Source organism: Ochotona curzoniae, unplaced genomic scaffold, assembly GCF_017591425.1.
Source record: "Ochotona curzoniae isolate NIBS_2020 unplaced genomic scaffold, NIBS_Ocur_1.0 scaffold_4701, whole genome shotgun sequence".
Taxonomy (NCBI): domain Eukaryota; kingdom Metazoa; phylum Chordata; class Mammalia; order Lagomorpha; family Ochotonidae; genus Ochotona; species Ochotona curzoniae.
The window spans coordinates 67,957,387-67,981,640 of record NW_024467122.1 but is presented as its reverse complement, the minus strand read 5'-3'; the positions used below and the strand labels follow the sequence as shown (position 1 = coordinate 67,981,640).

General features: G+C 38.1%; 1 protein-coding gene across 10 annotated transcripts in view; it reads left to right on the top strand.

Annotated features, from left to right (window-relative positions):
• The window catches only part of HERC1 (HECT and RLD domain containing E3 ubiquitin protein ligase family member 1), a 183,515-nt gene that overhangs the window by 78,929 nt on the left and 80,332 nt on the right, over positions 1-24,254 (top strand). For all 10 annotated transcript variants that reach the window (XM_040970094.1, XM_040970102.1, XM_040970093.1 and 7 more), the window contains exons 25-32: positions 4,580-4,631; positions 12,383-12,651; positions 18,179-18,394; positions 19,007-19,127; positions 19,346-19,583; positions 19,722-19,912; positions 22,505-22,660; positions 23,917-24,023. In XM_040970094.1, the coding sequence (XP_040826028.1) occupies positions 4,580-4,631; positions 12,383-12,651; positions 18,179-18,394; positions 19,007-19,127; positions 19,346-19,583; positions 19,722-19,912; positions 22,505-22,660; positions 23,917-24,023 (1,350 nt within the window). The remainder of the gene's footprint in view (positions 1-4,579; positions 4,632-12,382; positions 12,652-18,178; positions 18,395-19,006; positions 19,128-19,345; positions 19,584-19,721; positions 19,913-22,504; positions 22,661-23,916; positions 24,024-24,254) is intronic.

Sequence of the window (24,254 nt, the reverse complement as noted above, 5' to 3'; positions counted from 1 at the left end):
GTTTTTAAGATAGAATAATATATGTAAGACTTTGGTTAGAGTAAATGAGAAGTGTGTTTTGATACTTAAGAAATATTTTTTAAAGTAGTTTAAGAAATAACTATTGCATAGATAACTATATTGCATATTAACAATTTCAGTCTTTAATCCTGATTTCTCCTTAAACTCTAACCTCAAATATAGAATTCCTTAGTATATTCTTTGTTGTTAAGTTACCTCAATCTTAACTATCCAAACTTACCTTTCTCCCAAAGCTGCTCCTCTCATGTTCCCTATCGAGATGGTAGTCTTAACTACCCAGGCTTCCAACCTGGGATCCTCCTTTGCTTGTCTTTGTCTTGGCTCTTGACCTCCATCTGCTCTCCAATCTGGTTGATTAATCTGGTGTTGAAATGTTTAGCATTAATGTTTTTCATCAAGTCCTGTCCTCTTCATCCTTCCTTCAACTGCTGTGTTTCAGTCTGTCTTTTGCCTGGGTATGTGCATAAGCCATCACATTTGGTACCTTTCTTCTTGTTTTGTGTTTCTCTCTCATATTTCACAGAATAACATATCTATAATGCAAATATATTTTCTCTCAAGATCTTTCATAAACTCAAAAAAAAGTCTTGGACAACAAGCATTAGGATAAAAAATCATGTAAGATGTTGGTTTATAGAAAAAGGAGAATATGTAAGCAGTATAATATATAGTGACAACTACTTAAAAGATTACTTTTTGAAGAGCTTTGAACTTGAAGTTGATTGCTATGCTTACATTTGGCTGTTCCTTTGCCTTTTGTGTGGCTGTATGTCCTATGAACTCTCTCTGCTTTAGTGTCTCATTGTGTGATATGGAGACAGCTCCTGTTTTGGACATGGTAATGTGTCAGATGTGGCTTCCTGCATTTAGCTTAGTAGTTGACATGCTCATGTCTCAAATGGGAGTATCTGGACTTGGTGCCCAACTCCCAGCTCTGGCTCCCTGTTGCAGCTTCCTGCCAGTGCAGTCTCGGGGCCACTGGTAATGGCTCAAGTGATGGGATCTCTGCCATCCACTTGTGAGACCTGGAGTGCAGTCCTTGGTTCTGGTTTCAGCCTCTGCCTAACTCTGGTTCTGGTCATCATGATCAGGTAGGGAATAAAATAGGAGCTCTGTCTATGCCTCTTAAATAAATAAAAATAATAATAAAATGACAGTCTTTCTTCCCTTCCACAACCTGTACATTTCCCCTTGCCTTAGTTTACAAAGTGTTTCTCATGTAATTTATTTATTATATCAGTTAATTTCTTTTGATCTTACACTAATGTATAAACTCCTTGAGGATATCAGTTGTTTTTGGTACTATTTTCACTGATCTCTCACAAGCATCTATATTAGTACTTGGGATGTGGTAAACAGGAAGAATCTTTTTGAATTTACAAATAGTCCTTTTTTTTTCGCAAAATTAAGAGACATAGAGATGGACACCCAGAGAAAGGTATATATACAGAGAGATCATGCATCTGCTGATTTATTCCTCAGACATCTGCAATTGCTGAGATTTGGCCAGATCAAAGCCAGGAACTGGACATGCAGTCCATGTCTTTTATGTGAGTGGCAGGAGCCTAATTATATGAAGTGACTCTGCTTGCTCCCACAGTCTGCACTAGCAGGAAGCTGGAATTAGGAGCCAGAATATGGACATCAAACCTAGGCAATTCAATATGGGATGTGGTTGTCATAACAGCTAGGCTAATTGCCCACCCCCTTTGCAGAATTTCTGTTTATTCAGTATTTTCCATTCTTTGGTTCAAGCCCTTATAAACTTTGCCTGGACTAGAAGTTTTCAGATGAATCTGCTTACTGCCTCAAGTTTCCTTAGGTATTGCTCCCATAGTTAGAACTTCCAGCATAGTCAGTACCACCATAAATAGGAACAACAGCAAAACACCTGCTGTCTTCCTACTCAGAAAACCATCAGTAACTCTGGTTGCCTACCCAGAAATTAAAGATCTAGTAAATAGCATCTTTCTGCTTTTGCAGTGATATTTTCCTGCAGAAATCAACATTCTTACCATGGCAGTTTATGTGCCAAACCCCAACGTACCACTTGAGCTTAGGCTTTGCAGTGTCCTTCTCAGCATCCTTACAAATGTCCTGTTTCTGCCCTAATGACTGGATAAAATTTCACTTCTGGGAAGCTTGGCTATTTCTGGTTCATGGTGGCTCACCAAGTAATTTGTTAGGACCTCTAATAGACAATTAATAGTTTATCTCTGTTGGATGTACTTATGTATTATTAGTATGTCCTTCCAAAAAAGTTTCCTATTTTTTTATGCTTTTTTCAAAATGTTCCTGGTGTTTTCTTCACTGTGTTTTACATATTATAAGTGGTTGATAATTCATTTCAATGGAGATGAAAACAGAGTACCAAGATGTGTATAAGTAGAGCAACCACTTTTTAAGAGCAATGAAAACTGATTTAGAATAGGCTGAAAACTCACTGTGGTCTTTGATTTGGACAAAAGATTTAACCTTTCTGAGTCCCTGTTTCTTTGTCTTTGAAATGGGAAGTAATACCATCTGTTATACTTGCCTCAACTGTGTTGGTATGAACAACAAATTCAGCAATACAATTAAAAGCATTTTGAATATTGTAAATGAAGAAAAGATCAACCGAGAGTTCAACCTAGGTTTAATTGCTTAGATTGTTCATTTAAGGTTTTTTGATTGTTCAATGTTTATAAAATTTGACCAAAAATAAATGCATTTTAAAAAGATTAATTCCTGATCATCTTTCTGTGTGGAATAGTTAAAAAAGTAGGGTCACAAAACACAAATATCAGAGCAAATTCCATTGCAGATAAAGGAAGATCTAGGCTGAAGGTGCATCCTTCTGCTTGGGAGGACCCTGCAGTAGAAGAAGAGAAATAGCAGCATGAGCAGCTGGAGTTCTTTGAGCTGAAAATTCCTCTTATTTTGTCTGGGTTGCCTAAGATTACCATTCTCATTTTGATATCCAGCAGTGCCTCCATTAAATTGTTAGTTAATGAGATGTTTCTTTTTGTTTTTACTGATGAATGAGATTAACCATTTTACTGCCAACTCTTTGTTTTAATATGTTGATAAAATGTTATATTATCTACTTCTCTGTCTTAATAGAGAATACCAAACTGAATTCAACTCTGATCAACCATTGTCATCCTTATTGACTTTTCTTATGCATACTTCAGTCTATGTCCTTGATACCTCATTTTTCAAAGGATTTGAATTAGAATACAAAAACGTTTACAGAAAGATACATTAGGTGAATTAAGGATTTGAAAAAGGGGAAAATAAAGTTTAAGATTTACACATTTCAGCACATATTCTGTGGTGCTCTGCTAGAAATGGGCCACCAACTAGGAAAAGCCTATGATTGAGTTACACAGTTCACAGTGTTTAAAACATAGCATCATTCATGAGAAACAAAATTTTCATAAAATTCTGACCTGAAATAAATTTCTTCCTTTAGCCTTCATAGTAAAGGTGCCATGTGTTGAAAATGTTTTACTGCATGACACAGTGGTACTTTTGGGAGCTAATGTGGTGAACGTTTGATGTCTTATCCAGGACCACGTAGCCTGAGAATATACTTATTTCTGTTAATGTATGAGTAGGCAGATATAGACAAAATATGTTTACCTACATTGTGGGTGTATGTGTCTTTCATGTGTGACTAGGCAAAGATGTTCTACAATTACGTTTCCCACGTGGATCTATTTAATCACTTCCACAGTCTGTGTTTTTAGCCAAATTTCTAAATTTCTAAGTTGTGTGGCAGAGTACAATTAAAGTTTCGTAGACCATAGTGTCGGTTCTGTGTGCCTGCTTGGTTGTATATATGGGCAGAATAGATAACTGTATACAACGCACCTTTCTACCCACTGACCGTAGATCCACACAGAAATATACTTATTTCTTCCTGTAAGCTTTTAGTGTGTTATTAAGCTGAGTGAAATTTTGACAATCAGATTTTTAACAGCTTTAAAAAACACTTTGAAATTCCTTGAAAATTCTATCAGATTTCTGATACTATAGATTTATCAGATGATCTTATTAAAAACACCTAGGCAAAATTAGTGGAAGTTCTAAAAGGAAAGGAAAGTGCATCTAAGTGAAGGAGTAGCAATTTGCGGAAATCAGAGTTTGATGCAGGAACTTGAGGCATCTCTTGGATATGAAGTTCATTATGCCTTACCATTATCCTATATCTAGGACACTTATAATGACTTATTACATTTGAAATAAATGTGTCACAAAATTGAAAAATTGGGACTTAATGTGATAAGGAGATCATATTGTGTCTGTATAGTAAAGATTCTAGAAAAGAAAGCAATAAAGAAAACTTGACAATGTTAATGTGCACCTTGACTTAGTAGGGAGTATCTCAGAGTTCCCTTGCTTAGGCTTCTTTTAACAAATGTAAGAGAGATTTTGAAAAGACTTCTTGGTTGTTAGTCTGCCTGAGTTGGTGAATTAGTAGGACATTGCTATAATTGCATAGATTATTTTTATTCTAATATTCTATTAAATTTTAAACTACTTTTCACCACTGAATGTTTTCTACTTTTAACAGAGTGGCAGACGGAATGTTGATTTGGATTTGGCATCGTCTCATAAAAAGAGAGGTAAATATCAAGAAGATATTAAGTATCTCATTAAACAAAGAGTTTTAAAATTTTGAGTGTATTGTCATTGAAATGTACTTCCAAAAGTAGTCACCCGAGTTAAAAATGAGGCCATTCTTTAAAATGTGTGTTTTTTAAAATTTTGCAAGTATAGGAGGAATTAATAATCAGTTTTGTTTCTCATTTGTCATATGGTTGAACATTTTAAAGGTTCTTTGGAAATCCAGAAACAATGGGAAGAGTGTAGTGTACATAATTTTCCATGTTTTAGCTCCTGACAGAATTGCTGTAAATGGTACCATGGGGAAGAACTTTCTTTACCGTGCTCATCTCCCATGCATGTATACACTTTGTGTTTACATGAAAGTTTATGTTTTTACTCCCCTTGGCTTCTTAAAGCATTTAAGATATTATTTTTGAAAAAAATCTTCCATGGAGGATAACTTTTGGAATCCCATTAAAAATTAAAAGTCATTTGTTAGAAGCTTGCTTTTATCCAATAATACATGAAGAGATGTTAACTCAAAGATTTATGTACAAATAGAGGAGCAGAATAGTTTTAGGTGATAAATTTGAGGACTAGTAAAAACTTTTTGAAGTATTATTCTCTGTTAACAGGCACTTTTATTTAAAATTTTGCTATTGTTGTAAAAATGTTAAAAATTGCCTTGTAGTGCTTTTCTTGAGGAATTTGAAAGATGTTCTCCCTATAATACTAAATATTTTTTCATTTCAGAATAAAACCTTTCTCTTGGTATCTTCCATAGCATAATGTTAGATTTCCCTTTGTTAGGGAATAATGGAGAGATGAGAGAAGACTAATGAAGTCTGAAACATAATGTGTGTGTGTGTGTGTGTGTGTGTGTGTGTGTGTGTGTGTGTGTGTGCAACTCAGAAATTTGTCACTTCTATAGAATAAAATTTGGTAATATTTTATTGTTGTATTTAGAAGACAGGATAATTTTACTGAACTATTATAAGTAACAAGGAGAGAAACTGGTGTTTCTTACTGAACAATCTTTTAATACGGATGCTGGCTTTCTAAAAGCATGATGAGGTATTTGATATCAAAGACATTAAATGGTATTTGATCTAGTGCATTTTATTACTTTATACTTCTTCAAAAATTAGCAGTTTGCTTGACTTAAAAGTTGAACTTTTGGTAAGATCTACTCTTCCTATTTTTTATTTGGCTTAGGTGAATGTTGTTGACAAAAGTTCCCTGCTATTTAATAAGTGACTTTGATATGGTGCTAGAGAGAAAATGACATCAAACTTATTGAGTAATATGAGATCTTGCCTGTCTGTCTATAGGTTAATGAAAGTGTCTTGTTGTAACAATAATATTTATTCTTATAACTCTGTTGGTATAATTCTTTTCTGTGAAATATTTATCATCAATATAAAAATATAAATTTGAAAGTCTCTCCTAATCGTGTCATCATGTAGCAAAGTATCATCTTTGGGATTAAAGTGACATCTTTATTTTTGCATTAAGATTAACCTGTAACCTGAATGTGCATTGCTTAGGAGGAATGAATATATATTTTAGAATAGTTGTCCTACAGTTGTTACCTGTTCATATTTTGTAAACGTCCTTTAACTACTGGTAAATTTCCTGTAGTTTTGGATCTGAATAAATATAAGTGAATTCAGGCATTAATCCAAGTTTTGTTTATGAATACATGGTTTCTTCCAAAGAGCTCAAGGTAGTATCAGCACCTGCGAACTTACTGGAATTTACTTAAAGCAAAGGGCAGCTTTTGGATCCCATGGGAAAAACTTCTTTTTCTATGTTTTTAATTCCTTATAGAAATTAGAATAGAGGGCTGGCACTATGGTTCCGTAGGTTCATCCTCCACTCAGCAACACCAGCATCCTGCATAGGCACCAGTTCATGTCCCAGATGCTCCACTTCCCATCCAGCTTTCTGCTTGTGACCTGGGAAGTCAGCAGAGGATGGTCCAAGTCCTTGGGATCTTATACCCATGTGGGAGACCTAGAGGATGCTCCTGGCTCCTGATGTCAGATTGGCTCTGCTCTGGCCATTGTGGCCATTTGGAGAGTGTACCAGCAGATGAAAAGATCTTTCTGTCTCTCCTCTCTGTAAATCTGCCTTCCCAATAAAAATCAAGTTTTTAAAAAAAGAAAAAAATAGGAAAGCACACTAGTTAAATAAGCGTTCATAATGTCACTTAATGTCACAATTTATTCCAGTGATCATCTCATTTTAGTGTTCCCAAGAAAATACTTACCTGTCATTTTTTTCTAGGACAAATAACTGTAAAGTTAAAAATTATTATGTTAGTAAGAGTAATCTAAACAGTCACTTCTGAATCTCTTGAGTCCTTGATTTTGTTTTTAAAAAAGTACACTTAATAACATTTATTTTTTATTATACTCAGTGTCTTAAGTTTTTTTTTTCTTCTTTTTATTATGATCATTTTATGACATAGTTCCAAAGCCAATGGGATTTCCCTTATCTCCTCCCCAAATCCCTCCCCCCTCACTGAATTCCCCTATATCATTACTATAGCATAGTTCTTCATTAACATTCATATGTCCATCATTGTGGGCATGGACAATGAGAATCCAGCATCCTATTGTGAAGATACAGTAAACAGTTTCATTGGGAGTCCATCTTTGTCTGGAAGTAGAGATGCATGCTACGTAGTATCCAAACATCTGGATATGATAGTCTCCATTACACAGTTACTATGCAATCCCTTAAATGAAAAGCCACAAGACAAAATCAACAACAGGAGGGGAAAAAAAGAGAAAAACACCATGAAGTTAAATAACATGCGACTCATAGATCATACAGTAGCATAATTTTCCTCAAGAAAATTTTTTTAATGTGTGTTACTTTTGAGACAAAGAGAGACCAGAGAAAAGATCTCAACCTGCCAGTTCATTTCCTCAATGTTCCCAACAGCTAGGGCTGGGCCAGGCAGAAGCCAGGAACTGGCGGCTCAAATGGGGTTTTCCACATGGGTGTTAGGCTCTCAGGTAATTGAACTGTCATTTGATGCCTCCCAGCATGCATTAACAGGAAGCTGAAATGGAGGGTAGACTTGGGACTCGAACCTAGGCACTCCAGTGTGAATGATAGACATCCCAGTGTCAGATTAACTGCTGCACCAAACAACTGCCCCTGCAATGAATATCTTTCTTCAAAATAAATCAACTCTGGAAATACTTTTGGGTATTATTTTGTGACAGAAATTTTAAAATAACTTGTATATTTACTGTTGTCTTTGGCCAAAGTGTACTGTTTTCTTTTAAATGATGATAAAATAAGTCATACCTTCCTCCTCCTTCCCCCTTTATTTGTTGTCAGTTTGTACCAGGTGCCATGAAATATGTCTTTTCAATTAGGCAGACAAACCTGCCAAGTACAAGAATTGTCTGGCGCCATGGAAACCATCAGGTGTTCTAATTCTGACTTGTGCCATGAAGGACAAGCAAATGTCTGGCCAAATGAACATTCTATGTGTTTTTTTTTTCACTCTTGTCAAAATTTTGAAGAGGAAATGTAACAAGTATTCCTCATCAACTTTTGTATTTATTACTTTGAGTGACCCTAAATTACAAAACACCCGATAAAAGAATAAGAGAGCTAAGACAATTTTTAAGTCTAGGATTTATTGTCTGCAGTCTCAGGGTTTGGCTTTGAAAATACCAAGGTGTATGCTGTTGAACCGCTATTGCTCCTCTTCCCCTGCTCCAGTTGATCTGTTGCTGATCCTAGCCCTTGGCCCAAGAAAGCAGGTTGGTGGGCAAGGACAGAGTCCTGTGAGTCCGTCCATTTAGTACAGCCACTTTGCACAGTTTGAGACACCAAAAAAAAAAAAATTCTAAAATGAAAAATATGTCACTAATTACTTTTTCTTCCCCAGTTACTTTTAAAAGAAACAAGTGAAACAGTATTTCTCATGCTTAATACCTCAGAGGCGATATGAAATTTAGATTTATTAAACACAGGCTGAATTCATATGCCATTTGTGTTTCTGAGCATTTCATAAATATGAACTCATTTGGTTTTCATGACATACTGTTAAAATTCTTGACAAAACCCATCAAAATGTTAGTATTTTGATGAATATTTAAAATATTTTTTGTGATTATGCAGAGTTGAGTTGATTTATTTTTTTTTACAAAATGGTAGTATTTCTGCAAATTCTTGATTTAAATTTGTTTTTACAGTTGAAGGTAGAGTGGTGAAAATGGTGGAATATTAAAGCAAATAATTGAAGAAGCAACATAAGGAGTCTAAATAGTGAAAATATGACTTTATCCCTCCCCCTGTACCAGATCTTTATATCATGTTAGGGTTTTATTGCTAGCATAATACTGTAAACATTTATCAACATGTATGTACCTACATGGGTGAAATGCATTTCAAATTAGAAAAAGAAATGTAAATATTGACCTCTGTATCAAATTTCTCCTTTTGTCTTCTGATTCTTGTGTGGTAGTGTATTTACTCCTTTTTGGCCAGTTGAGCCCCAGAAAAAAGAAGAGCTTCAAGCAAGTACATGATGGCATGTTTAATTTTTTTCCCTTTTAGCTTGCCTACATATTTTATGATTTATAAAGTATGTATTGCAGCTCTGCCATGTTCATTTTGAAAATTCCATTTAAGAACTAGAGTTATAAGGACAAGTAAACAGTCTCAAAAGTTTCTTGTTGGACATTATATTTTCTTTACATAGTAAGTAACTGAATTCATATGAAATGAGAATTGAGCTTAGTCTCAGTTACTGTGAAGAAGTCTTTTTATATAATTTTTAGATAAGACAGATTATATATTGCGATAAAATAATACAAAGCAAACCATAGCTTCCTCCTCCCCCAAATTACTAATTTTTTTAAATTAAAGTTTTCATCCTCCATTTCTACATAAAATTTCATGCTTCAAGTGTTTTTGACATCAGACTAAATATTTTGGCGCAAATTATTCATCTTTCCAAATGCTTGCATATATTGTTTTCACGGTTTTTAAAAAAAGATTTATTTATTTATTTTTATTGGAAAGTCATATCTACATAGAGAAGGAGATACAGAGAGGAAGATCTTCCATCAGATGATTCACTCCCCAAGTGGCCACAATGGCTGGAACTGAGCCATCTGAAGCCAGGAGCCCGGAGCCTCTTTCGGGTCTCCCATGTGGGTGCAGGATCCCAAGGCTTCGGGCTGTCCTCAACTGCTTTCCCAGGCCACATGCAGGGAACTGAAAGGGTGGTGGGGCTGCCAGGACACGAATTGGCGCTAACATGGGCTCCCAGTGCATGCAAGGCAAGGACTTTAGCCACTAAGCCACTGTACCTGGTCCAGTTTTTTGTTTTTTTGTTAGTTTATTTGTTTTTCTTTAAGGAAAAAAATCACTTGTAGTTGTTTGAAGAAAGGGAATTAGAACATTGTTAATTAATTAATTAATTAATTAAATAAAATATCTTCAGTTGCTGGTGCTGGAGCTGAGCCTGGTCAAGGACAGGAGGTGGGAACCTAGTACAGGTCTCCTACATGAGTGGTGGAGACCCAGCCACTTGAGCCGTTAACTACTGCTTCCCAGGATGCATTTTAGCAAGAAGCTGTAGTTAGAGCAGAGACTCACTACTTTGTTAAATACCCAGCCCTGTTCTTTCTTATATCTTTTTCATAAGAACTTTACTTAGAGGACAGGGTTTATTCCTCTGCCACTTGCATGAGAGACCTAGATGGAATACTGGGCTCCAGGCTTTGGCTTGGCCTAGCTCTAGCCTTTGTGGCCATTTAGGGAGCGAGCCAGCAGATGGAAGATCTTTATGTGTTTCCCTCTGTCTCTATTAACTCTGCCTTTCAAATAAATAAACCGTCTTAAAATTTTGTTTGGGTGATATCTCTAGGAAATCCCATCGCTAAAATTAGAAATTGGAAAATACAGCTAGTAGGTTGTCTTGCCTGCTACTTATTTTGTATATTTAGTTTTGTTGGGATACAGCCACGATCCTTTTAAAAATTATTAAAATATTAGCCTCTGCTTTATTATTTAACTTTTAACTTTAATGCGTTATTTACCTGTAACTTTTTATTGTTAAATTATTCTTTTCCATATTACAAGAGAATATTTAGTAATGGTGTTGTGAGAAATTTTTAGGTTGGTTTGTATTTTTCAACTCAAAACTGAAAATTAAATTTTTTGTTCTGAATTCTTGCTAAACTGTAGAGGGCAGATAGACTGTATATTCGTTATCATTCTAAATTAATTTACTAAGATGCATAAAATTTACTTTATAGTTACTAATATGAGCTGCCTGTGACGATTCTTCGTTTCAAAATCCCAGGGTTTAAGCAACACCAAAGTAGTAGTTTAAAAATAAAATACATAATATTATGTTAGTTCCTCTATGTGCACATTGAAGACATTATCTTCCTAAAGTCTTCCATTGGGTTATATAACATACAGTTTTTTATGTGTATATATTTAGTGTATTCATATAATAAGTTATTATATAACAGTCAAACAAATGAACTGTGCCTACACATTGTGTGGATGAATATTAATAATATTGAATAGGACGAGTATATTCAAAATATGACTTAAATGATGGTGTTGAGCAAATCGAAAAACGCTAATGCTAAACATTATTCCATTAGGAATACATATAGAACAATGTTTAATAGCTGTGAGAGCAGTGGAATGATAAACCCAGACACTGGGATAATGAAGCCATAGGTAGAAGGATGCAGAAAGAGGCGGTTTGGAGGTAAAACCAGCAGATGAATTCAAGTTATTGTCTGCTATATTTACATGTATTATATATGTGTAAATGCAAAAATGGGCCATGGGTAGATTAATGAGAGCATATATTATTGAACCAAGGATTATAATTAATAGATTTTGTGTGCTTGAGTTCAATTAAAGACAAAATTATGCAAGGACTGGGCATATCTGTATTTAGTTAATATGACTTGGACAATTGCTCTTATATTTAAACATGTTAACATTTTGTTGTCTAACATGAAGATTTTAGCTTAAAAAATATGCACTGGCACGACTAGAAGCCCATTTAATGGCTGTGTGGATGCCACATAATGGTTTTATGTATCACTATTTAGTAAATTTCACATATTCTTGTTTGTGAAACTTTGCTTCCTTTACATAGGAGTTTCACAACATGCCTTAGATATGCACATGAGAAAGTCATTGAGTTGTCCCTTATAGTAATGAAACCCAAAGGGTGATTTATATCTCCTGTTTGTCCAAGTTCACTTGCCCTTCTATATTCATTTTTGATAGTATTTCATTGCAGATATGTAGGCACTTTGCATATTCTTAACTTAGTTCCTTCAGTGGCAATGTTAAATCAGATGAAATCCTTTTGTTTTCAGTAGGTCCTACCAGTAGTATCCCAAGTGCTTAGTCCATTTTAATCTGTCAATAGTGGTTTGATTTAATATTGCAGAGCATTGTAGCATTTTGAGAGCAGCTTCTGCCTTTTTTTATTTTTCTTGTGGCAGTGTGTTGCTAAAGCGCTTACAAAATTACCGATACATCAAACAGGCCTTTCCCTTTATTTTCTTTCATTGCTCTGATTTTTGTTTTACGAAAGCATTTTGCTCAGATTCACTTAATGCATGTATGCATTCAAACATGAGTATCCATTTCTCACCAGTCGGTGTGGTAGCAGCACTCAGCTCTCATATGATTTTAAAATTTATGCTCTACTTCCTTGCCACTGATGCATGTTTGTTCTGTTTGCATATAGGTCCTATGCACAGTCAGTTGGAATCCCTGAGCGACTCTTGGGCACGCCTGAAATACAACAGAGACTGGTTGTGTAACTCTTCTTACTCCTTTGAATCTGATTTTGATCTTACCAAGTCTTTGGGAGTTCATACTTTGATTGAGAATGTCATAAGCTTTGTGAGTGGAGATGTGGGGAATGCCCCAGGTTTTAAGGAGCCAGAGGAAAGTATGTCCACAAGTCCCCAGGCATCCATCATTGCAATGGAACAGCAGCAGTTAAGGGCAGAAGTAAGTCTTTGATGTTCACTGTTTGTGAGAAACTTAAAACTGAATTTCTGAATGTACAGTGGTGGGAAAAACTCCTTTTTTTTTATTCCTGGCCTGTCCTTTCATCCAACTAAGCTTTTATTTTCTTGTTGCATAAATTTTATTTTTGAAAATTTTTACATATTTGATTAGGGTGTGAAGGGTCAAGGGCTAGAGGAAAGTAGGTAAATCATTGTTTTCACATTTGCTTCTTTTCTTCCTGTATCTGGAGAAAGGGGAGAAGCCACTCCCAACCATTCCAGGGTCCCCAATATGGGGCATGCTCCAAGGGTCCTTCTCAAGTGGTTTTGATAGTTCAGTACTTCTGTATTGCTGATCTTGCCACTCCAATCACGGTGAAATCTCTCCAGACTCCACTGGCTGACATAGTTCACCTTAGAGTCTCCATTTGCCCAGATATTCACTGCCAACTCTTTGCTGGGGTGGTTGTTCTTTCCTCTGACCTCTATTATGGTATCAAGTGTCCTCTGCAGGCTCCAGTGTACTGCTGTATCCTCCATGTGCTTCTGGTTATGCTGTCCACTGCTCTGTCTAAGCCACTGAGGAGGCCCAGCTCTGGCACTTGCATTTCCTGGTCAGACCGTGGAATATGCAATTTTCTCCATTGTTGGAGTTCTGAATCCAATGGTTAAGTTGGGGGGGTTCCCAAAGAAACTTCATGTGAGGTGATCCCTGACCTGATTCTTGTGTGTGCATGGCAATACAGAGTCTGGCACAGTCCATTGCCCAAATCGGCCTAAGTACACAGTTAGTTACAGTTGCTGGGTCAGTTCTCTCTAGCCCTGTCTTCTACACAAATTAATGGGTGTTGCAGTCCAGCCCGATCCTGCCCGCCACACACTTGGCCCCTGCTCAAACCAGTGGGAGTTGTAGCCTAGTAGGAGCAATCTGCAATAACCCCCACCAGGCCCACCCATGGCCTTGGTTCCCATGCTTGCCAGTATGTACAGACTGGTCCTATCTGTCCCACATCCCATTCAGCTCTCATCTGTATCAATGGGCATTGAAGCTTAGTTCAACCCAACCAGCTCCAATATCCAGCCCACACATTTGCCGGCAGGTGCCACACTCTATTTAGCCATTTCTGTCCCATTCCTGGTTCTCATGCTCACCAGAGTGGCGACCCAAGAGGGAGGTGCCTACTGTTTCCCTAATGGGTTCACTTCCACTCTTGGATCTTACACTTTCCAGGTGGTACTGTAGTTTAACTCGACAGGGTTTTTCCCTCGTGCCAGCATCTGCCAGCTGCTGCTGCATCGAAACCCAAACAAACCACATCCACTCTGGCTTATGCATGTACCAATAGGTACAGTCTGCCTAGCCTGGCTTGTTAGCGGTCCAGCTTACATGCAGGCCATTAGGTGTTACAGCCCTGCCCGGTCTGGTCTGCTCCCATCCCAGCTCTTATGCTCACTTGTAGGAATAGTGGCCCAGCAGAGGAGTTCTCTGCAGCCCCACAACTGGGTTCACCTGCTCTCCTCCAGGCCTCATGTATGCTGGTTGGACACGGCCTGCCCCCCTTGGCATTGGCCAGGGGTGCTGTAGCCTGGCTGAGCCCGGCCTGTCCCCAGGTCCAGTTCACACTGGTGAGGACTACAACCTAGCAAAGCCCAGCCCAGTCCTGGCCCTAACGTGAATTGGTTGGTATTGCAGCCAGACCCAGCATGACCCACACACCATTCTGGCTCTCAGATTTGCCATTGGGTGATATGAACTGGCCCAGCCTGTCTCACCCCTGACCTGTGCCAAAGGTAAACCTGTGGGTACCATAACCTGGCCTAGTCTGGTCTGCTCCCTTTCTTGGTTCTCATGCGCACCTGCAGAGACTGTCCTGACAGAGGAATTTTCCAAGCTCCTCTATCAGAATCTGCCAGTACCAGATCTTGTGCACACTGGTTGGTCCATGGGCTAGCCCTACTTAGTCCACCTCCTGTCCTAGCAGGAGCAATAACCTTTCTTGATTAGCCCTCAGCCATTCTGGTTCCTACTGTTGGATGCTACAGCCCAGTCAAGTCTAGTTGATACCCACACACAGCCCACACATGGCTCAGCAGGGGCAGACACCTTGTCCAGCCCATCTACACCCACCCTGGTTCTTTTTTTTTTTTTAATATTTGTTTCTTTTTATTGGAAAGTCAGATATACAGACAGGAGGAGAGACAGAGAGGAAGATATTTTGTCCGGTGGTTCACTCCCCGAGCGGCTGCAACGGTTGGAGCTGAGCCAATCCAAAGCTAGGAGCCAGGAACTTACTCTGGATCTCCCATGCGGGTGCAGGGTCCCAAAGCTTCTGGCCATCCTTGACTGCACTCCCAGGCCACAGGCAGGGAGCTGGATGGGAAGTGGGACTGCCGAGATTAGAACTGGCGTCCCTATGGGGTCCCGGCACATGGTTAAGGTGAGTACTTTAACCATTATGCTATTGCGCTGGGCCCGCTAGCCTGGTTCTTATGATCACCAGTTGGTGCTAGAGTCTAGCCCAGTCTGAAGCACCCCAGACCCAGTCCACACTTGTGCTGATGGACACTGCAACCATGTTCAGATCATACTGCAGCCCCTACTCTGGCCCCCATGTTCACCAGTGGGATGGCCCAACACCCAGGCCATCCCAACACTCAGGCCTGGACTACGTGCTCTTCAGTGGGATCTGTGACCCACTAGGGGTGTTTCCCAGGTTCTCCTGTTTGGGCCACTCCTAGACTCAGATCTCATGCATGTCAGCCGGTGCTTGGCCCTTATTTGGCATGACCTGCCCCATCCGTCCTGGCTTTTGTATGCACTGGTGCGGCCCGGCCCACCCCACATCCTGTTTTAGAGTGCTCATGCAGGTGCTGCAGCCTGTGGACCTGCCCCATTACATACCATGCTAACAAGCCCAACCCAGGACTCCCATGTGGGCTGTTACATCAGTCTGACCCATAAAGATCTTCAGGTCTTTCTCCTCGAAACAACCAGGTCTCAGTTGCCTTGCTTACTTGCAAGTACAGTGGCTTGGCTTTGTTGTAAAGTGTACAGTGGCCTTATTCATAAATGTCCTTAGGCAGTAATTGATACCCCCAAGACCCCAGAGCTCACCACTGGGTGGTGAGCAGTCAGTCTGGTGCCAGTTGGTGCACTGGCCGTCCACAAGCCCAGGATCCTCCTCACACCCAGCAGCGGTAGATGAGGAGCTAGGATCCCCAGCAGGCAGCCTGGTGTGGCATGGGTTCTCACAGCCGTTGTCTTGTGGCTGGAAGAATAAGGTACCCACTCTACTGCTCAGGCTTACCCGGGCTCTGCCCCCAACTAAGCTTTTTGATATACTTTCTTAACTTAGAACAACACAATAGTTTGAATTTGACAAAAGCTCATTAAACATTAAAAAAATAATTTGAAAAGACAAAGGGACCAACAAAGAGTTTTTAACCACTGGTTAAGTCTGCAAGGGTCTGCAAGTCTGCAAGGGTCAACACTGGGCTAGAGCTGAGACTAGGAACCTAGAACTGAATCCAGGGTAGTCCTACAGGGCTGATGGTGCTGAGTGTCAAATCCAGGCACTTTGCTAGGGGACATGGGTATCTTAATGGGAAGAAGAGCATTTTAAAATTGTTTCTTACAATAAGATATATTGATAATATATTTTCCCTGTCTCTTAGAAGCTGGAGTGAGAGTTTCCATTTTGGATGCATGTGATCCAGTTTAAACTGTATACCTATTTTAGCCTAGAATCTCTGCAGTAGTAGTTGCTGCAACTAAGACTCATTGGTGAATGCCAGAGGATGTTGCATAGCTTCAAAGTCTGTCCTCTCAAATATTTATTGATTTTGTGGTTTGAAATGTCTGCAGATTCTACTGTTAGGAGGCAAATTAATTTTCTCCTAAGCATTGGCTGCACTTGTGACTTGCTTCTAACATACAGAATATGGGAAAGGAAAAATAGTGACCTAATTAATATTGCAGAAACATGGCTGATCACTTTAAGTTGGTGATCAAGATTGGCATCTTCAGTAATAAGGCCTACTGATATCATGGATCCTTGACAGAATGTGATGTGATTTCACTGAAATCCATTGATTCCTGTCTAAGCTTAAGAAAAACTCAGGCAAACCCAAATCTAGGGAAATTTTATATAATGAACGAGTAGCTTTACCAAAGTGTCAATCAACGTAATGAAAAATAAGGAAAGATTGAGAAACTTTCACAAACTAATGGAGACTGCAAAAACATAACAGGCCAATACAATAAGGTATATAGGACTGGATCCTAGAACAGAGAAAAGGACAAAGTTTGTGGTTTAGTTAGCAATGCTGAGTCAATGTTAAATTTCTGAGTTTTGGTAAATATGTCACAGTTGTATCATGTGTTAATTAGAAGAAGCTACAATGTACAGGATCTCTGTTATGCCATCTTTACAGTTCTTCTGTAGATGTAAAACTATTTAAAATATTTTTCTTTTTAAAAGTCAAAATGGATAGGCTGATCAACTGCAGTGGTGGGTAGTATCATCTTAGGAAAGAGGTGCAAGTTAAAGAGTCCCACCCACAGGGAAGATGATTTAGAAGGACTTCTAAGACTTTGTTTAAAAACTTTTTGTTAGAGAGGCAGAGAGACAGTGATAGACGGCTTCCACCCACTGGTTCACTCCCCAGCAACATTCAGCTACTGAAACTGAATGGGCGGGGCCAAAAATAGAAGCCAAGAATGCCATCCAAATCTCTGTGTCGTTGCAGAAGCCCAATTACTTGAGCTATCACTGCTGCCTCCCAGAGGAGTCAGAAGCTGGAGCCAGGAGTCTAATAGGTAGTCCATTGTAGTGTACAGGCATTTTAACCCCTGGGCTTCCTGAGACAGACAGAAAATGAATGAATAAATGAGAGAAAGTCAGCCTTCCATCTGTTTTTTCATTTCTCAAGTGCCACACTAGCCAGGACTCGAGCAGGCCGAAGATAAGAACCTGGGACTTAATGTGGGTCTTCCACTTGAGTGGCAGTGACTCAACTGCTTGACCATAATTTGCTACCTTCCAGGGTGTGTATTAATTAATTCTTCTGAGAGTTGTGCCAAAGAGTATTCATTATGTATATAGCCTAATTACAAATGAGTAGTAACTGTGCCTTGTAGCCTTGAAGCTTTACAATGCTCTTCTCATGAGCTTCACAATCGGTCTGAGAATAAGTTGGATAAAGTGCAGTTGTTCTCATTTTGCACACAAAGAAGTTAAGACTCAAGAAATTGAGTGACTTCCTCATAGCTGCATAATAGAGAGAATAGTCTGGCCTTGAAATCATGTCTTCATGTATAAATATATTACTTTTTCTGTTTTATTTTATAGCCTGTTTTAATTCTGGGTATTTTTAGAGATACCTTAATAAAATAATAAAAAAGTTTATCCTAACAGATTCCTGGGAAATGTCACAATTTTCTTTGTGCTAAATCTATTTTCTGTGAATACAGAATTTTTTGGCTCTGAATTCAATGAAAAGGGCTAAAATGTGTTTCTGTCCTCAAGCTTCGTTTAGAGGCACTTCACCAGATCCTTGTTCTGTTGTCTGGAATGGAGGAAAAAGGAAGCATCTTGCTGGCAGGAAGCAGGTCAAGTTCAGGCTTCCAGTCATCCACACTGCTCACATCTGTGAGACTGCAGTTTCTAGCAGGGTGTTTTGGTTTAGGCACTGTTGGACACTCAGGAGCCAAAGGAGAGACTGGCCGTTTGCATCACTACCAGGTAGGTGGCAACTTGACTTTATTCAGATTTTACTGTCCTTTGACAAAGTCAGTTTAATGATGTGAAACTCTTTGATGTTTATTATTAATACTTTAAAATATAAAAACTTTGAAATTACTTCGTAAGGTATTTCATTGGTCTAGTCTTCTAAGTAGTAGAGTTAAGATTAAATAACCTATGGTACTACCTTTTAGATTCCTTGCTGGCTAGGTATTATTCATTTCAGCCAAACTGAATGACATGTGATAGGGATTAGAATTTGGGAGGGTGCATTTCAAGAAGTCACATTTTAGATGTAATTAAAAAAAAAAAGTTTTAGATGTAATCATTTTACTGTTTTTCTCCAGTCAATGAAGAAAGTCTTTATGGCTTCCTTATTTGAGAGAAAAATTGCTTTGTGAAGAAGGAGAAAATATATGCAATTAAGAGTATTGGCCATTTAAATTAAACATAGCATAAAACTTTCACACTTAGATATGCTAAAATATAGTATATAAGTAAAAACCACCAAAGGGCTCTAGCATGGATTAAGGGCAAAATGTTATTGCTTCTTTTTTGTCAGACAGTGTTATTTCTGCTAACTTAAAAAATAAATCTTTCTATATAATTCAGGATGGAATCAGAGCAGCTAAGCGAAATATTCAGATTGAAATCCAGGTGGCTGTGCATAAGATTTATCAGCAGTTGTCTGCCACGCTAGAGAGAGCCTTGCAGGCAAATAAGCATCATATTGGTGAGTGATTGACCCAGCACATGGAAGATACAGGCCATATTTTGGCCTGAGCTTGTAGTTGGTAGTTGTATGTTTTACATTTACTGTTAAATCAATTTGCAGGTAAGGAATAAATACTTTAAAATGTAGTTGCATCCGATTTTGCTATTTATATTTTAGAAAATAATTCATTTTATTAAGTGCTTTCAAATGTCTATGTCTCTGTTTTCTCTTTGTAGAAGCCCAACAGCGTCTCCTTTTAGTTACAGTGTTTGCTCTGAGTGTTCATTATCAACCAGTCGATGTTTCTTTGGCAATCTCCACTGGTCTTCTAAATGTATTATCACAGTTATGTGGTACAGACACCATGTTAGGACAACCTCTGCAATTGCTGCCAAAGACAGGTGTTTCCCAGCTCAGCACAGCTTTGAAAGTGGCCAGCACAAGATTGCTCCAGATTTTAGCCATTACTACGGGGTAAGTGTTAAGAATATTTTGGCCTGTGCTCTCTTCATTTTAATATTCTGCATTTCCTTCTAATTTACCAAATGCATTTGAGTATGATAAGTCCTTTGTGTTTTTACCATTCCCCCACCCCTTTCTCATTTCATATAGGACCTATGCCGATAAACTGAGTCCCAAGGTAGTTCAATCGCTGTTGGATTTGCTCTGTAGTCAGTTGAAAAATTTGTTGTCCCAAACTGGTGTACTGCTTATGGCCTCCTTTGGAGAAGGGGAAGAATGCGGGGAAGAAGAAATGAAAAAAGCTGACTCCAGCGGAGAAATTGAAAAGAAAGATTTCAGAGGTATCATAACCCTCTTTTCTCTGTCAGTTACTTGCCTAGCATTTCCTAAGTCCCCATTGTTATATGGTGAGAAACAAGAAATGCTTTTTTATTTATATAAGCATCTTTTCTTTCCAACTGTGTGTAATTTGGGTGAGCTTGTGACTAAACCTCCTTTCCTTAGTCTGTTAACCCTAAAGCTATGACCATAGACTAGCTATTCCATATTTTCAGTCTCTTCTTGACTGGGCACTAGGATCTAGGTGTTAGATGATTGATATCCTCTAGGCTATGTTACCTTTTGAAATAGGTGTTTTCTTAGTATTTGTTCCAGCCAAGCTGTTTCTAACCATAGCCCTCACCTAGATCCCCTCCAAAGTAAGGATTTTGTATTAGGAGCTGGATTATAATTGAAGGAGTTCAACTTCTTCCCAGACTGTTTTGTTCTCTAGTCAGTAAGAGAAGTCTGTTATATGTAACCATCATAATTCTTGTTGGCTGTACTATTTCCTGTTGGTTTTATAATGAACACTGTATTTGATTAGAACTTAGACCCTAAATAGCAGAACTGCTACATTATCTTCTACATAATTGAAAGAGAATAAAGGACTTACACTAGTCATTTATTAAAAAAATATTGTGAATTTACCATATCTCATTACTATAATAAATTCTGGGAGCCATTAAGTGCTTCCTGAATTAGGTAGATAATGGAAGAGAACATGTTATTTATTCATTCTGTGCCCCAATTTAGTAAGGATTATAATAAAACTGACCTCCAGAGACCATTGTGAGAATTAAATAATCCATGTAAAATACTTTGAGCAGTATCTGGCACATAGTAAAAGTTTAGTGAATATTAATATTTATATTGAAATAATATTTAAAATTAAGTAAAATACTATTTAATGTTATTGTTGACAATTGATGAGATAGAGGAAATACCCCAGGAATGCAGAATGATAAAACATTGACTACTCTCAGAGACCCTTCTATAGTAATAGGGAGGCATACAGATAAAAAAATAGAGCATATTACAAAAAACTCAGAAAAAAATGCTTAAATCTTTTAAGTTAGACTCTTAGGAGATAAGTGAGTCTGAGTAAGGTCTAATGTTTCAGTTTTAGACACACTAAACCAGTGGCAAATTCTTTTTCCCTGTTTATATATAGAATATGGTCTTTATTGGAACAGCTTAGGGAGACTCACAAGGTACAGTAAAATAAAAATAAGTTTTCCATGCTACTTCCTGCTTTTCTGAGATCCTCCCAGTCCCAGTTCCTGTGAATGTCAAGTGAGTTCTGTGGTCCAGCCTGGCTCGGCCCATCACCACTCTCAGCTCATGCTCAAACCTTCAGGTTCTGCAGTCCCTCAGAGGCAAGCCCACAAATCCCCGAAAAAATATACCCCCTGGAACTGGTTCTCAGGCATTCTAGTAGGTGCTGCAACTCAACCTGACATGGCCCACCCCTGTCCCTGTTACTCCTGTGTGGGTACTATGGCTTAGCCCAGCCAGACATCCCTGGCAGCCTCAGCTTTCATGTGTGCTGGCGGACAGTGAACATTGCTACTTAGCCCAGCCCAGATGTCCCATATGGGTGGTTCCTTGGTGTGACCAAGACATGTCTTCAAGTTTCTCCCTTCTAAACTCGCTTGTCTATCCCAGTACCCTTGCCTGCTTGTGAATGCAGTGGTTTGGTCCATGAACGCCCTCAGAAGGCATCCCTCCTCATCTAATATGCCCTGAGCTGGTTTCACTCCAGCATGTCCTCAGAGCCACTTCCCTGGGCACCTCCTTCCTCCTTCCTCCTTCCTCCCCCATCTGCAGCCACCTCCTTCCTCCCCCATCAGGGGCTGGGGTGGTGTGTCCAGCCCAACATTCCAAGCCTTCCCCACATATCTTTTTTTTTTTTTTTTTGTAATGTATAGTGATGGAGTAATGGAGACTACCATATCCAGATGTAAAGACACAATGCAACACAGTGAAAGTGTTGGATATATCTAGACAATGGGATGATGTACTGTCTGACATTGTCTGTACCAGCAATCTTGGGACGCACTTAAATAACAGACTCATGAAGGAATGTACTGTTACTGCAATATGGGGAAATTCATTCAGAGAGTAGAAACTGGGAAAAGAGAAATTCCAGACTATACAGAATTGTACCAGAAAATTCAAAATTTAATATTAAATAAAAAAATAGGCAACTGTTGATGTGTATAGTTCACACAAATTTGGAATTAACCAGGCCCAGAATGCCACTAGTCATTGGCTGCTTTTTTCCCCAGCTTCATAACACTCATCTAGGTACAAGGCAAGGTAACTTAGGTAGTTGTCTGTAGCTGGAATATTGTTTTAGGTTTTCCAAAAGTTAGTAGTTAATTGATCACCTTTTTTTTTTGATGGTCAATAGCCAAAGTTTATTAACAGCATAAGACTTTTAAAAGAAGGTTGTCATATAGGCATCCAGGGAGGAGGGGCTTGAGCCATTTATAGCTGATCATCTAAAAGTGAATTAGAGTTGTCCTTACTGCAGTCTATGCGTAAGTTATATAAGTTTATTTCCTGCTGATTTCTGGTTGTGATGTAAACTTGCTTTTTTCATTTCTCAGCTGCTCTCAGGAAACAACATGCAGCCGAACTCCATTTAGGAGACTTTTTAGTTTTTCTTCGCAGAGTTGTATCTTCAAAAGCAATCCAATCAAAAATGGCTTCCCCAAAGTGGACGGAAGTGCTTCTAAATATAGCATCTCAAAAGTGTTCTTCAGGTATATATCTACTGCTATTGTTTTAAAGTCATTTTACATAGCGCTCATACTTTATACAGATTGAGTCAGACTTAACCAACTTTGAATACTTAACTTTAGTTTCAGAGCTTTTCTTATTTTCTGAGTACTTATTTGACCCAAAGAGATTGATAATTATCAGAATTAACAGAAAATTTATTATAGGAAAATAGTACTGTAGAAAATAATGGATTTAATATAGAATATGATTGTATCACTCTGTTTAGTGTGATTATTTGGCACAAGTTTAGACCTCACTTCTTGGATTATCAAGATGTGGTTGTGAATATGCACAGTTCAGTGACATTAAGCATAGTCACAAGGTTATTCAGCTATCAACACTGTACATTTTCAGGACTTTTCCATTTCTAATCTGTTTTATGTATGCTAAAAGGTTTTTTCCATTATATGTAATCTGTTTTCAGTATGCTAGAACACTTCTGCATTAGGTCTGATCGGTTTTAAGTAAGTTAAAATGTAATTTAGCTTTTATGATCTGCATTATTTTGTATCTTTTTATTTTAAATATTCTGTAGTGGTTTTTCTTAAGTGGTACAATTTGTAACAGCTTTTCCTTCAATGATGTGGGATTTATGTAATATTACATACTTTGAGAATAAGAAAAGCCAGATATTCACTTGTTTTCAATTGGTTTTATTACAGCTGTGTGTATAAATTAGAGAATATATTTATTTATCAGTTTTCTGTCCTGTCTTTGTTACTTTTAAAACAGTAAAGACTGTTTATTCTCCATTACCCATGCCAATCCCTCAGAGACAACCAGTTTTTCTGAGGGGATCAGCCTTGAAAAGGTTAATAAACATGAGCTTTATAGATTAGCAGACGTGTTAAAGAGTTCTACCTTCAGCAAGCTGTGTGGCTTTGGTTAAGTTACTTAACTTCTCTGAACTTCATTTGCCTCATCAAAAAAACCAGGGCTGTGGTTAGAGTTTGTGAGAATCAGCAGAATTAGTATTTGTGAAATGCACTGAACAGTAACTGGCACAGATAGTATCATGTTTTTCTGATTGTATATACTTAAAAATTGAAGCATAATAATGAATATTGGTATGGATTAGTTGATACATGATAGGTCCAGAATTATTATGCAAGTAAGTTGACATAAAGTCCATTTCAGCTATAAATGCTTAGCAGCCTCAGAAATTTTAGAGAGAAAAGTTCATTTTCAATTTTAGTTTAAGTCACATTGATAATAAATGTCTTTTTCTGCCCCTTAGGTATTCCTCTAGTTGGTAACCTAAGAACAAGGCTCCTTGCGCTTCATGTCCTTGAAGCTGTGCTACCAGCTTGTGAATCAGGTGTTGAAGATGATCAGATGGCTCAGGTTTCTATTTTTAAAGTTATTAGAAGATATTTTCCATACTTGCATCACGATTCGCTCAAAAGCGAGGATTGCAGTCATTTCCACTATGAATATATCACTGAGTAACATACTTTTGCTTTTGAGGTATAAGTTATGGGTTAAAAGAAGTAGAGATATAGGGGATTTGCAAGGTCAAAAGAAAGGTTGGGGGATTTCTTACTAGTTGATTTAGGTTACAAAAGAGAAAAATAT